Source organism: Bubalus bubalis, chromosome 11 (assembly GCF_019923935.1).
Source record: "Bubalus bubalis isolate 160015118507 breed Murrah chromosome 11, NDDB_SH_1, whole genome shotgun sequence".
In the NCBI taxonomy this organism is placed as follows: domain Eukaryota; kingdom Metazoa; phylum Chordata; class Mammalia; order Artiodactyla; family Bovidae; genus Bubalus; species Bubalus bubalis.
Genome location: NC_059167.1, coordinates 66,010,436 through 66,024,886, shown reverse-complemented (window position 1 = coordinate 66,024,886; position 14,451 = coordinate 66,010,436). Strand labels below are relative to the sequence as shown.

The 14,451-nt window shown below is 52.2% G+C and overlaps 1 protein-coding gene across 2 annotated transcripts in view; it reads right to left on the bottom strand.

Annotated features, from left to right (window-relative positions):
- Positions 1-14,451, bottom strand: part of SPTBN5 (spectrin beta, non-erythrocytic 5) — a 51,713-nt gene that overhangs the window by 31,847 nt on the left and 5,415 nt on the right. Inside the window, exons 4-13 of one of the 2 annotated variants that reach the window (XM_044925195.2) lie at positions 11,653-11,810; positions 10,901-11,129; positions 9,458-10,089; positions 7,804-7,942; positions 7,457-7,689; positions 7,063-7,216; positions 6,775-6,975; positions 6,485-6,691; positions 3,938-4,138; positions 3,111-3,263 (exon numbers count right to left, since the gene is read on the bottom strand). In XM_044925195.2, the coding sequence (XP_044781130.2) occupies positions 3,111-3,263; positions 3,938-4,138; positions 6,485-6,691; positions 6,775-6,975; positions 7,063-7,216; positions 7,457-7,689; positions 7,804-7,942; positions 9,458-10,089; positions 10,901-11,129; positions 11,653-11,810 (2,307 nt within the window). Of the gene's footprint in view, positions 1-3,110; positions 3,264-3,937; positions 4,139-4,224; positions 4,347-5,032; positions 5,154-6,484; positions 6,749-6,774; positions 6,976-7,062; positions 7,217-7,456; positions 7,690-7,803; positions 7,943-9,457; positions 10,090-10,900; positions 11,130-11,652; positions 11,811-14,451 lie in introns of those variants that run through there. The other variant, XM_044925194.2, reaches the window with a different exon arrangement.

Genomic DNA, 14,451 nt, shown 5'->3' with positions numbered 1-14,451 from the left:
AATGCAGGAGACACGGGTTCAATCCCTGCTTGGGGAAGATCCCATATGCCAATGGGGCAACTAAGCCTATGTGCCACAACTACTGAGCCTGTTCTCGAGAGTCCAGGAGCCACAACTGAGCCCACATGTACAACTACCAAAGCCCACATGCCCTGGAGCCCACACTCGGTAACCAAAGAGAAGGCTCTATAATGAGAAGCCTGAACACCACAACTAGAGTAGATCTCACTCGCCATCGCTAGAGAAAAGCCTGAGCAGCAGCAAAGACCTAGCATAGCCAAAAATAAATAAATAAAATTTTAAAAAAGATTCCACCAAAAAACTGTTAGAATAAATGAATTCAGTAAGGTTGTAGGATACAAAACTCAATATACAGAAATATGTTCAATTTCTATACACTAATAAGGAACTATCAGAACGAGAAATGAAGAGAAGAATCTCATTTGCAATTGCATCCCAAAGAATAAAATACCTAGGAATAAATTTTTTTATTTTATTCTTTGGGAATGCAATTGAAAATGGGACTCTTCTCTTCATTTCTCTTTATGATAGTTCCTTATTAGTGTATAGAAATTAAATTTTCAATTACACCCCAAAGAATAAAATATCTGGGAATAAATTTTGGGCTTCCCAGTGGCACTAGGAGTAATGAACCCGCCTGCCAATGCAGGAGACATAAGAGAGGTGGATTTGATCCCTGGGTTGGAAAGATCCCCTGGAGAAGGAAATGGCAACCCACTCCAGTATTCTTGCCTGGAGAATCCCATAACAGAGGAGTCTGGTGGGCTACAGTCCATGGGGTTGTAAAGAGTCAGCCATGACTGAAGCAACTTAGCGCAGCACAAGAATAAATTTAACCAAGGAGGTGAAAGATCTGTTCATTAAAAACTAAAAGACATTGATGAAAAAAAATCAAAGAAGACACAAATAAATATAAAGATATTTTATGCTTAAGGACTGGAAGACTAAAATTTGTATGGGACAATAAAAGATTTCGAACAACCAAAGCAATCTTGAGAAAGAACAAAGTTGGAGGCATTATGCTCCTTGATTTCAAACTCTTTAGCAGAGGCATAGTAAATCAAAACAGTATGGTGAGTGGAGTGAGTGAAGTCGCTCAGTCGTGTCCGACTCTTTGCGACCCCATGGACTGTAGCCCAGCAGGCTTCTCTGTCCTTGGGATTCTCCAGGCAAGAATCCTGGAGTGGGTTGCCATTTCCTTCTCCAGGGGATCTTCCTGACCCAGGGATTGAACCCGGGTCTCCCGTATTACAGGTAGACACATGGTACTGGGATAAAAACAGACATATAGATCAATGGAACAGACAACCTAGAAACAAACCCATGCATATATGGTCAATTAATTTGATGACCAAGGAGCTATAGATTATAAAGACTATACACTGGGGAAAGAACAGTCTCTTAAAAAATAGTGTTGGGGAAACTGGACAGTTGCCAGCAAAAGAATGAAACTGGAACACTTTCTAATACTATGCATAAAAATTAGCACAAAATGGATTAAAGACTTGAACGTAAGACCTGAAATCATAAAGCTCCTAGAAGAAAACACGTGGGGTAAGCTCCATGACACTGGTCTGGTAATGATTTTTTTTTTGGATTTGACACCAAAAGCAAAGTGACAAAAACAAAATAAACAAGTGGCTAAAAAGCTTCTGCCCAGCAAAGGAAACCATCAACAAAATGAAAAGGCAACCTATGGGACAATGGAAGAAAACATTTGCAAATCATACATCTGATAGAAGGTTAATATCCAAAATGTACAGAGAACTTATACATTTTAATAGCAAAAAATCAAATAATACAATTTTAAAATGAGCAAACATACAGATGGTCAAGAGTTACATGAAAAGATGCTTATCACCATCATCAGGGAAATGGAGATTAAAACCCTTGAGATATCACCTCATACATGTTAGAAAGGCTATTATCAAAAAGACAATAAATAAGCGTTGGTGAGGATGTGGAGAAAAGGGTCCCTTGTGCAGTGCTTGCGGAGAAGGCAATGGCACCCCACCCCAGGACTCCTGCCTGGAGAATCCCATGGACAGAGGAGCCTGGTGGGCTGCAGTCCATGGGGTCGCTAAGAGTCGGACACGACTGAGCAACTACACTTTCACTTTTCACTTTCATACATTGGAGAAGGAAATGGCAACCCACTCCAGTGTTCTTGCCTGGAGAATCCCAGGGACGGCGGAGCCTCGTGGGCTGCCGTCTATGGACTCGCACAGAGTCGGACATGACTGAAGCGACTTAGCGGCAGCAGCAGGGCACCGCTTGTGTGAATGTAAATTAGTGCAGCCACTATGGAAAACAGTATGGATGTTCCTCAGAATATGGAAAATAGAACTACCACATGATCCAGCCATTCCACTTCTGGGTATTTATCTGAAGAAAATAACACTACTCCAAAAAATATATACACCTCCATGTTCATTGCAGCATTATTTACAAAATCCAAGGTGTGGGAACAACCTAAGCGTCCATCAGTGGATGAAAGGACAAAGAAAATGCCACACACACACACACACACGAGCACTGAATATTATTCAGCCCCAAGAAAGAACTGAAATCTTGCCAATCAGGATGACATGGATGGACCTTGACAGCATCATGCTACGTGAAATAAGTTAGATGGAGAAACACGAATACCATATGATCCTACTTATATATGTGATTAAAAAAAAACCCCAAGCTCATAGATTCAGAGAATGGATTGGTGGTTGCCATAGGGGAGGCATGGGGAGTGGGTGAGATGGGTGAAGGGTACACACTTATAAAATAAAACTTTTGTTACTGTGCATGTATGCTGGAGGATGTTACTAGATTTACAGTGTGGTCATTTTGCGATGTATGACATCTAATTATACCTGAAAAAATACAGTGTTATATGCTAATTATACCTCAATTAAAAAAAAATAATTCAAGGCCAAATCCTCCTCTCCCTCCTCCCAGACAGGCCCACAGCTGACACAGAGCACTGGGGCACAGGAGTGAATAAGGGAGAGGCAGGAGGTGTGAGGAGGGAGCAGGACAGGAATCACCAGAGCAGCAGGGCCAAGCAGGCAAGACCCCTCTCAGCAGCAACGTACCTCATACTTGAGCTGCGTGACTTCCAAGTTATTGGCCTCGGGCTGCAGCGTTTGCAACAGCGTTGTCTGTTTGGTCAGCCAGGACTGCAGCTCCCCATATAAGCCATAGAAGCCAAACAGGGCCACCGCCCCCTCCAGCTGGGCCCTGCGGCGCTGAGGACAGGCCAGCCCAGAGGCTGGGGTGAGGGCCAGTGCCTGCCATGCGACGCTGAGAGCAGGTCCCCCATCACCTCCCAACCCGCAGAGTCCAAGGCCAGGCCCAGCAACAGTCCCTGTCCCACTGCTGGGCCCTCCACCCTGTGGCAGAGGGCCCGGCAGAGCATGCTCGTTGCTCTTATCCTACTCACACCCTTTGCTCTTGGGTACAATCTGCGCTTCTCCCTGGGTCTGGCCCTGCCACCTACCCCTTCCTCTGCAGGCTCTCCTCTAGCTGCTCCCAGGCCTCCCTGCTGTGCTCCAGGCACCCTGGTCCTTGCTCCTCCACTGGGCCTCTTTCCTGCCTTTGCCCAGGTCCTGCTCAGAACACTCTTTCCCACTATCTCCCCCTGCCATGCCCCTGACTCACCTGCTCTCAGCTTCTCTTTGTTTAAGTCTCCGCCTAAACATCCATCCCTCAGAGATGCCTCCCCTGATTCCCCGCCCTTACCTGACCTCCCCTTCATGCTCCCATTTTACCCAGATCCGTCTAATGACTTGTTTCACACCTTCTCTGCCCTGACCCAAGCTCCTCGAGGGCACGGAACGCATCCTGTCACCGCTCTGTCTCTGGGCTCACAGCCCAGGATCCAGACTAAGGGAGTAAACATTCCATGAACAAGGAGTGTTACCTCTGCCTGGGCCCTCAGGCCCTCATAGTCCTGGTTCAAGCGGTCCTGTGTCTGGAGGATGGTGTTGGGGTCAAAGCCAGGATCAGGCTCATTTGAGAGGGCCATCTTCTGGGTGCCCCATGGACCAGAGTGGCAGGAAACCTCATGCCAGGCCCCCGGGTTTCTTGGGCCTATCTTCGGAGAGCTCAGGGCAGACACCACCTGTGCCCATAGGACAGAGGTCAGCGTGTCTGGAAGGGCTCCCAGGAAGGAGCAGGAGGCTTGGCAGGGTGGGCCAGCAGCTGTACCTGAGCTTCTTGTCCCATGATGTGCCTGAGGGGCACTGTGGCCTGGCAGCCCCCTGGGGTGTCGGGGTCCGTCTGGTGTGGGGGCTGCCGGGCCTCTCCCGGGAGCTGGGTGAAGTGCATGCCTGTGGGAACACAGGTTCTCAGGGCCACACCGGCCCTGTGCTTCTTCTTAAGCCAGGAGTTGGCCAGTGGGGATGGGAGAGGGGGATTATTCATGACTCAGTCCTGTGCCAGGAGCCCTGCAGGCCAGAGGAGGATGAGGGCCAGAGCTTCCTGAGCTCCTGAAGGCCTTATGCCCACAGACCTAGGACACTTCGCAGGACTGTGCATGGATAAGCAGAACGCGCAGTGTGTGTAATGAATACTTTGGGGGCCCAGGGGGTGAAAGACGGCCAGAACAGCTGGGGCTGTCGGGAAAGATTTGAAGGGCAAGGTGAGCTTGGTGAGCATTTGCAGAGGATGAGGCAAAGAGGCTCTGGTGGCAGGAGCTGGGGCATAGAGGGGTCGCAGGGAGCCCAGGCTGGCGTTCCAGATGGGGAGTTTCTGTCCCTCTGTGTCTCTGGCCCCGGGCTGGGGTCAGACACCGCAAAAGCAGCAGCCAGGCTGGCCACTCAGGGGTTGAGGAGAAGGAAGAGGCACAGAGAAAGACTGGAAAGGGAGGGGAACAAAGGAAGACTCAGAGTTTCAGGCAGCTTCATATCTTTCCTCCTCTCCTTAACTTCTTCCCTTCAGTCTTTGGATGCCCCCAAGAGCCACACAGATTGCTGATGCTCTGTTAAGGTGCCCATGTGGGGTCTTGGCCTTATACCTCTGTAGATGAAACTTGTCTTGACCTGAGGGCTGCCCCGCAGTGCTAAAATTTGGGTCCCATCCTGAGGTCTCCTGGTGACATCTCCATCAGTTCTGCTCCAGCCTTCTGGGGGCTCCCTCTGTATGGAGGAGGGAAGGCTCTGCTTAGCTGCCAAAGTGACTCCCTACACACAGGAGAGGGGGCATCTCTGTACCTCCCCACTACCACTGGGCAAAGCAAGGGTCTGAAAATGCCAGAGATTAGAACTAAGCCTTCTATCAGTGCCAGGGCTGGCTGGGCAGTAGAGGCCACAAAAGAAGGATAAGGTGCCTCCCATCATTCATTTAAACAACTCAGACTGGAGAAGGCAGCCACATAGTATAGAAGAAAGCAATACCAAAAGCAGCATGTGTTCATATAATGCCAGTGCCAGGAGTCACACATTATAGCCACACAGGGAGGGATAGGGATAGGGATAGGGCTGTCTCAGCCCTGGACAGGAGCTGGGCAACTGCTCCAGCAGGTGTGAGGGCAGTAACTTGGCCTCTATGAACCTTGGTTACCTCATCTGTAAAGAGAGGGGGCTGGACCAGACAACTGCTAACACGTTGTGGTTCTATTTTCAAAAATTGTTGATTATATGATCCAGGGAATAAATGCAAAGGAAAAGAGATAGCTCAATCTCAGCTAAGTTAGAACCACAGAACTTTCAGACCTGGTAGTCTGGTCTTGGTGATCAGTACCGACTATGCCACCAGGCCCCTTCCAAGACACGAGGACTCATGCTGCAGGTCTGCAGGCACCCGGGACATGGAGCTTCCTTGGCATGAGGGTGTGTGCATGCTAAGTCGCTTCAGTCGTGGGATGAGGGCAGACAGACCAAACGTGAGTGCAGGACCTGAGGGCTGTGATTCACACATCCTGAGCTACATGTACAGCTTCTTGAAAGAAACTGCATACCCTCAGAGGCCTGAACCATCCTGCCCAACATGTAGGTATGTGTTTTTTGTTTTTTTTTTCTTTTTTAAACTGGAGGCTCAATAAACTGAGGGAGGGGGTTCAGAAAGCAGTCTGGGGTAGTGATTTGGCCACCCAAAGCCTAAAAAGGCCTAGTTAGGAGAGAGACAGCCAAATAGGGCTGAAGTGGGACAGGCCACCTTAGGCCTGGTGGTCAAAGTAGAGGGACATTGCTGCAGGAAACTGATCAGTGCCTGGGAACTTGTGGGCGAAGTGAGCAATGCCTAACTACCTTCTGATGTCCTCCAACCATGGGCAGACAGTACTCTACTATCTCTGGGCTAGGACAGCAGGGGAGATGATGCTGAGAAGGAGTGGGCACCTCCAACCCCAGGGGAAGGCACGTCAGGGGCCACAAGGGCCACCTCATTTCCACACTGTGTGGTCAAGGGCGCAGTGCACACTTGGTGTCGGGGGCCCATGGATTTGGATCCCTGTCCTGTCTCTACGTACCAGGAGTGCTGCCTGGGCTGTGGCCACCTGTGCCTGCTCATCTAATCGACGCAGCTCGGTCCTGAAGGTGCGCACAGAGCGTTCCAGACGCAGGTGTTGCCACAGTAGGGCCTTGGTGGCCACCTGGTCCTGTCCAAAGGATGCACTCTCCAGTGTAGACCGCTGCTCCTGAAGCCATGAGTCTGCCTCCGCCACGTCCATGAAGTACTGTGAGGAGGAGGGCAGGCTGGGCACACATGGGCTGACCCTGCACTCCCTGCCCAGCCACCCAGTTCCCACTGCCCTGCTACCTGCTGGACGAGCAGGGCCGCCTGCAGCCTCACGCCCTGCTCATCCATCCGGGCCCAGAGCTGCTGCCACATGCCCTGCACCACCTCAGCCCGCTCCCAGGGATCCGGCCACGTTTGGGGCCCGCAGGCTCCCAGTTTGCGTCCCCTCTGCACGAGATCAGCACACACGGCCTGGTGGCGATGGAGCTCGGCTTCCAGGGCCTGGAGGAGCACAGAGGAGGGAGCTGGGTGAGGGAAGGGATGGGTGGCAGGGAGAGGGCAAGAGCCAGGATACAAGGTAGAGGGCACCTTGTGTTTCTGCAGGGCCGCTGCGATCTGGCTGAGATCCGGGCCCGGGGACGCATCCTCCACCAGCTGTCCATGCTCCCTCAACCAGGCTTCCTCCTCCTCACAGCTGTGCAGGAGCTCTGCCTGCTGCAGCATCTGCTCCAGCGAGGCCCTCCTGAGGGATGGCAAGGGCCACAGAGGGGATTGGGCAGTAATGGGACTTGGGGAGGGGTTCCCCACCAGGCCCAGACACCTCCCCTTAGATAGGAGCTCTCCTGTCCCTGGATCACTCAACAGAGGAGACTAGGTCAGGGTATAGGAAGTCACCAGGCAGCACTGTTTAAACCTGGGCAGGAGGTAATCTGGATTACAGAAAAGTTGTGGAGAGGGTAGAGGAGTTTGGGTGGGCTCTTACCTGGACCTAGCAAGAGACATGAGGCTCTGGTAGAGCTGGGCCAGCGCCCTGGCCTTGGCCTGCAGCACCTCCACAGCAGTGCCCATGGAAGAGTCCAGCTTCATTGTCTGGTGGGCCAGATGGCTCACGTGGGCTCCAAGGGCTGAGAGCTGGGCCTCCAGCAGCTCATGCCTCTGCAGCAGCCTCTCTACCTCTGTCAGCTTCTGCCCACAGGCCATGGAGCTGACTAGCACCTGGTCAGGGACAGATGAGTGGTCATTAACGTCCCAGAGTGCTGGGTCCCCATGAATGCCAGGACTGGTGTATGCTGCTATGTTCCCCCAGGGGTCCACTGGTCCAGGGCCTACCTGCAGTTCATTGAGCTGGTCGGAGGCAGTCTCCACCTCCTGCAGCAGGCTCAGCACAGCCTGCATGCCTGCTATCTGCTTCCTTTGCCCTTGGAGCCGCTGGAGGAGCCGCTTCCAGCGCTGGGTGATCTCCAGCTGCCTGGGGGATGTGAGAATAAGGGTGGTGTCCATTGGGCCATGGCAGGGAAGCTTGGGGTCCACAGTTGGTGGTGGGGGACTTGTCTGTACTGGAGGAACCTGAGTACTGTGGCTGGGGCTGTGAGCATCCTAACCTAGAGTGGTAGGGGCAGTGTCCCTGCCTTTTAGAAACAGGCAGAAAAACTGGAAGGAGAGTCTGGGAGGTTCAGGCCTCCTCTGACCCCCAAGCCTTCTTTCCAGTCCTCATCTCAGGTGACTGCAACTCCGTCCTTCCCAGTGCCCTGGCCAGGAACTGGATGACTCGCTTTCTCACATCCCACATCTCATCCGTTTGCAAATTCCCTTGGACTCAAAATAAAGGCAGAACCCCTCCCTTTCTCATCACCTCCCCTTCTCCATTATTCTAAGTGATTAGTGCAGTAGCTTCCTGACTGTTCTCTCTGCTTCTGCCCTTGTCCCTTCAGTCTACTCCTGTCATGGCATCCAGAATGATCACTGTAAAATAAAAGTTAGATCATGTCACTCCTCTGCTCAAGTCCTGCCATGATCTCCCATCTTCTGCTGAGTAAAAACCAAGTCTTTACCGTGTCCTGCAGGGTCCGGCAGGATCTTTGCCACCACCCCTGGCCTCCATACCTCCCTGACCTCAACTACAACTTGTTCACTTGGCTTCCACGTCTTTTTTTCAAACATGCCAGGCATGTGCCCCTTTGGGACACTGCCCTAGTATAGTCCGTCATCATATCTCTATGGTTTCTCACTTCTTTCTGGTCTTTTAGTTCAGTTGCTCAGTCGTGTCCAACTGCTTGCGACCCCATGGACCACAGCACACCAGGCCTCCCTGTCTATCACCAACTCCCAGAGTTTACCCAAGCTCATGTCCACTGAGTGGGTGGTCTTTGTTCAAAAGTAAACCTCCTCTGACCACTCAGTATAACTCCCTCTGCCCACGTTGGCACCTCATATGCCCCTACTCTGCTTTATTATCTTTTAAAATCTCTGTCTCACAGACTATATATGTTTGTGTTTTCCTTAGTAGTATGCAAGCTCTATGGGGGGGGGGATTTTTATTTGCCCTCTTCACTGCTAAATCTCCAACACCTAGAACAGTACTTAGGACATAGAAGACACTCAATAAATGCTTAGTTTTAGTGAATAAATTAATAAGAGGCTATTTAGAAAGAACAGTGCTTTACCAAAGGGATCAATTACAGAGGTTGGAATTTTAGGCATCAGTGGGAGCTAGATCTTTTTTTTTATTTATTTATGCTGCGCTGTGCATCTTGTGAGATCTTAGTTCTCTGACTAGGGATCGAATCTGGGCTCTGACAGTAAAAGCGCCAAGTCCTAAATACTGGACTGCCAGGGAATTCCCAAGAGATAGATCTTTTAAAAGGGAGCCCCAAACCCATAAATCACCCCCACCTCTGTGACCAGGAGCGGGCATCTGCAAAGAGAGGGGCATGGTAGGAAGGCCTTAGCCTGTTCTGAAGACTGTCCCATGCCCGGGGCTCACCTGCTGGCCACCTCTGTCCCACCGTGGTAGCGCTCCTGCTGGAGGATGTCCGCAATCTCGGCCAGGGCCTGGAAGCGCCCCTCCTGGGGCAAGATACTGGCTTCCAGCATGCCCAGCCTCTGGGCGGCCGCTTCCAGCATGGCCGGGCTGGCCGGCAGGGCTGCGGCCCGGTCCAGCACCTGCTCTGTGTCTGTCAGGAAGTTCTCCCGGAGGGCTGCCTTACGCTGGAAACGCCGGGCCAGGGTTTCCAACCGCTCTAGCTGTAGGAGCCTCTGCTGCAGGGCCCGGCTCCGTGAGGCCTCCGCCCGTTCCAGGCTTGTCCAGCACCGGGACAGCTCTGCAGGGCCCAGGCCCTCGGGTGGCAGGAAGGGCCTGCGGTTCTGGGCTCGGAGGACTGTCTGCAGCCGAAAGAGCAGGGCCTCCGTGGCCCCACGCTGCTGCAGTCTCGGTGGCTTCTCTTGGCTGCGGAAGGAGGCAAAGGCCACCAGTAGCTGGCGCATGGCGGGCAGGTTGTCTGGGAAATCCCGCACCTCCAGCTGCACCTGCTTCTCTGCAATCCAGCACAGCAGGTCGGCCACCAGCTCCTCATACTGGGTCTGCAGCACCTCTGACTCCCGCAGCTGAAGCAGGATCTGGTGGAGGACATGGGAAGGGCTCAGACCAGCACCTGGGGGGCACACCCTGGCTTCCAGGTCCTGGAGGCCTTCCCCTTTTGGGTGCTGAGTGCCAGGCTTGCCCAGGTACACAGTAGCTCCTGCTCTCAGGTGAAGATACGCTGAAGTGGGGGTGCTCCCAGCCCCCGGAGAAGCAGGTCTGCTTCCATTCCACACTCAGACCCAGGAGTGTGGCTCCGTCCTGCCTTCCTCTATCTTATTTTACCCCGTTTGGCCTCAACACTGGAGGTGCTCTTCTTTCCCTTCCCTGAGGCCCCCACACCCTTAAAGCAACTCCGAGCCTTTGGCCTGGATCACCTCCCCGACTCCCAGCTGAGACACCAACCCTGAGGACAGCCCTCCCAGGCCTCAGCCTCTGCCATCGTGCCCAGAGGGTAAGAAAGCCCCCCAGAAACATGGACTCGGCCCAGCAGAGCTGCCCTGTGCTTGTCCTTGCAGAGTCCAGCTCTCTGTGCCTTTTAATCCCATTAGGAGCTTAACAACCTAAGAGCCGAGAGGGAGCGGGAAGGGCAGGGAGAGGTGCTGCTCTCCGGCTTCCCTGAATGCCAGGAAGTCTGCTCATGCTCCCTGAGCACTCCCAGCAGCCTCTGTTACCCAGAATCAATTGTGTGTTACCCAGGCATCATCACTCCCATTTTACAGATGAAGCACAGTAAGGCTAGATGATGTGGCCAAGGTCACACAGGGAGGAAAGGGCACAGGGTGTGCTGACCCCGGAGCCCATGTTCGTCCCGCCTCTCCTCAATGCCATCTTCTCTCTGTTCCCAACCTTTGCGAGTCTCCTCTGGACGGTCTGCTCCTGGTGCAGGCGGGAGAAGTGGTGGTAGTAGAGGGAGACGTAGGTCATTATGGAGCGCTCGTCAGGCTGTAGGGCTGCCACGTCCTCTGGATCCAGCAGCTGAGCAATGCCCAGCTCCTGCTCAGCTACGTGGAAAGCACAGCGGAGGTTGTGCAGCGGGCGGTCGGGACGCAGGGAGCTGTAGTCAAGCAGGTCTGGCCTGGGCAGAGAGCGGGCAGAGCTCTTCACCAGAATCAGGGACTGCTCAGCTTTATGTGGACTTGTTAAGAGGGTCATTCCCACCTTGCTGGGCACTAGCTTCCTCCTGATGATGATCTAAGGCCCTGGTTCAAGGAATAGGACTGGGAGAGGGGAGGGTTAATTTTGCTTGGGGCTCAGCCTCCTGGGTAGCAGGGGGAAGCTCCAAAAGGGACAGGTGCTTGCCAGAGAGCGGACTGAAAAGACAATCAGGGACACAGAGAGTAGAGGAAGGCAGGGGTCAGAGGCAAACCTGGCTAGTTCTATGGAAGGGGGGAGGGGTATCACAGACCAGGAGCTCAGAGTCAGTGTCTCTACCATTGTGCCCAGTTGAAGGGGCCAGAAAGATATGGGATAATGGGTGGGTTGAAGACCCAAGTCCTGGAGCAGTTAGCTCAGTGGGTGGAAGGCCTCTGAGAAGGAAGCAGAGGCCTGCCTCAGGCCAGCCAGGGCTGGAGGTGCTGGGTCCCTTCCCACATGCTCACCTGTGGGCATGGATGAGGGCACTGAAGCCGAGCCCATCACTCCAGCTGCGGGAGAAGTCCGTGATGTTGATGTTGGCATAGCCGGCAGTCTTCCGCTGGCACCAGACCAGCAGAGCTTCCCTGGCAGACAGCTGGGCTGCGCTGACCCCAAACTCCTCCTGGAAGGACAGGACAGCGGTCACCGTGCAGGCATGGGATGGGAGGTGGGTAGGCCGCAGAGGCCGCAGGTTGTGGGAGAGGCAGGCTGGGCACAGTGTGATCCTGCTCCCCTACCTGGAGGCGGTGTGGACGGCCTGTCCTTCAGAGCATCTGACTGCACTTGCTGTTACTTGTGCTGGCCAGGGATTGGGGGTGCGAGAGAAAGATTGTCCTTACAAAGAAGTGGGGCAGCCTGAAAGTTGTCACCTCTGAGCAGCTGGTTTTGAGTCACAATTGGTGAGGACAGCAGCGGTAGCTCCCATTTCTCTCGGCCTTCCTTTCTTTTTAAATATTTATTTGTTTGGCTGCGCCAGGTCTCAGTTGTGGCACTTGGGATCTTCAGTTATAGCATGTGAACTCTTAGTTGCATCATATGGGCTCTAGTTCCCTGACTGGGGATCGAACTTGTGACCCTGCATTGGGAGGGCAGAGTCCTAGCCACTGGACCACTAGGGAAATCTCTCTCCAGCCTTTCGGTTGGGCTGGGCACTGTGCTAACCAACCCTGGGCCACACGGAATTGAGTCTGGGCTTCATTAGACCGACTCCAGGTCACCATGGGCTTTCTGCCAGCACAGCGCACACACATGGCTCTGCCCCCGGCACAGCCCCCAGAGGTGGGCACTGTTAGTAGCTACATTCTCAGGAAGCACAGCAGGTGCAGTAAGAGGGGTCAGGAAACTGCCTGGGGTCCCCTGGCTATTAGGGGAGGGTCTCTCCTGACCTAGAAACCTCTGACATGCGGAGCCCACCCGTCTGCCTCACAAGGCCTCCCTCACACATGGCTTCTTCAGACTGGGAAATGAACATCTACAGCTGGTTTCTGTCTCCTTGATAATCTCTTTTATTCTGCCGCTTTCGTTTTCCGCACATTTCCCCTCACCCCCCCCCCATCCCATCCCTCTTTTACTCAGTGCTTCTTTCCCGCCTCCTTCCAGGCTCCACTTCTTTCCCTGCCTTCTGTTCCTTGTCCCTGTCCTGCCCACAGTGGTCCTCCCCTTCCATCCACCCCCTCCCTTGCCCCTCACACCCTGGAGTCCCCATCTCCTTTTTTTCTCTCCTTTTCTCCCTTCTTCATCACTCAACTAGAGCCAGACATTCTGGAATGTGAAGTCAAGTGGGCCTTAGGAAGCATCACTGCAAACAAAGCTAGTGGAGGTGATGGAATTCCAGTTGAGCTATTTCAAATCCTAAAAGATGATGCTGTAAAAGTGCTGCATTCAATATGTCAGCAAATTTGGAAAACTCAGCAGTGGCCACAGGACTAGAAAAGGTCAGTTTTCATTCTAATTCCAAAGAAAGGCAATGCCAAAGAATGCTCCAAATACCGCACAATTGCACTCATCTCACACTCTAGTAATGCTCAAAATTCTCTAAGCCAGGCTTCAGCAATACATGAACCATGAACTTCCAGATGTTCAAGCTGGTTTTAGAAAAGGCAGAGGAACCAGAGATCAAATTGCCAACATCTGCTGGATCATCAAAAAAGCAAGAGAGTTCCAGAAAAACATCTATTTCTGCTTTATTGACTATGCCAAAGCCTTTGACTGTGTGGATCACAATAAACTGTGGAAAATTCTGAAAGAGATGGGAATACCAGACCACCTGACCTGCCTCTTGAGAAACCTGTATGCAGGTCAGGAAGCAACAGTTAGAACTAGACATGGAACAACAGACTGGTTGCAAATAGGAAAAGGAGTACATCAAGGCTGTATATTGTCACCCTGCTTATTTAACTTCTATGCAGAGTACATCATGAGAAATGCTGGGCTGGAAGAAGCACAAGCTGGAATCAAGATTGCCGGGAGAAATATCAATAACCTCAGATATGCAGATAACACCACCCTTATGGCAGAAAGTGAAGAAGAACTAAAGAGCCTCTTGATGAAAATGAAAGAGGAGAGTGAAAAGTTGGCTTAAAGCTCAACATTCAGAAAACTAAGATCATGGCATCTGGTCCCATCACTTCATGGCAAATAGATGAGGAAACAGTGGCAGACTTTACTTTTTGGTGCTCCAAAATCACTGCAGATGGTGATTGCAGCCATGAAATTAAAAGATGCTTACTCCTTGGAAGGAAAGTTATGACCAACCTAGACAGCATATTAAAAAGCAGAGACATTACTTTGCCAACAAAGGTCCGTCTAGTCAAGGCTACTATTTTCCAGTAGTCATGTATGGATGTGAGAGTTGGACTATAAATAAAGCTGAACGCCGAAGAATTGATGCTTTTGAACTGTGGTGTTGGAGAAGACTCTTTAGAGTCCCTTGGACTGCAGGGAGATCCAACTAGTCCATCCTAAAGAGGATCAGTCCTGGGTGTTCATTGGAAGGACTGATGCTGAAGCTGAAGCCCCAGTACTTTGGCCACCTGATGTGAAGAGCTGACTCATTTGAAAAGACCCTGATGCTGGGAAAGATTGAGGGCAGGAGGAGAAGGGGACGACAGAGAATGAGATGGTTGGATGGCATCACTGACTCAATGGACATGAGTCTGGGTAAACTCCAGGAGTTGGTGATGGACAGGGAGGCCTGGCATGCTGCAGTTCATGGGGTTGCAAAGAGTCGGACACAACTGAGTGACTGAACTGAACTCCCTTCT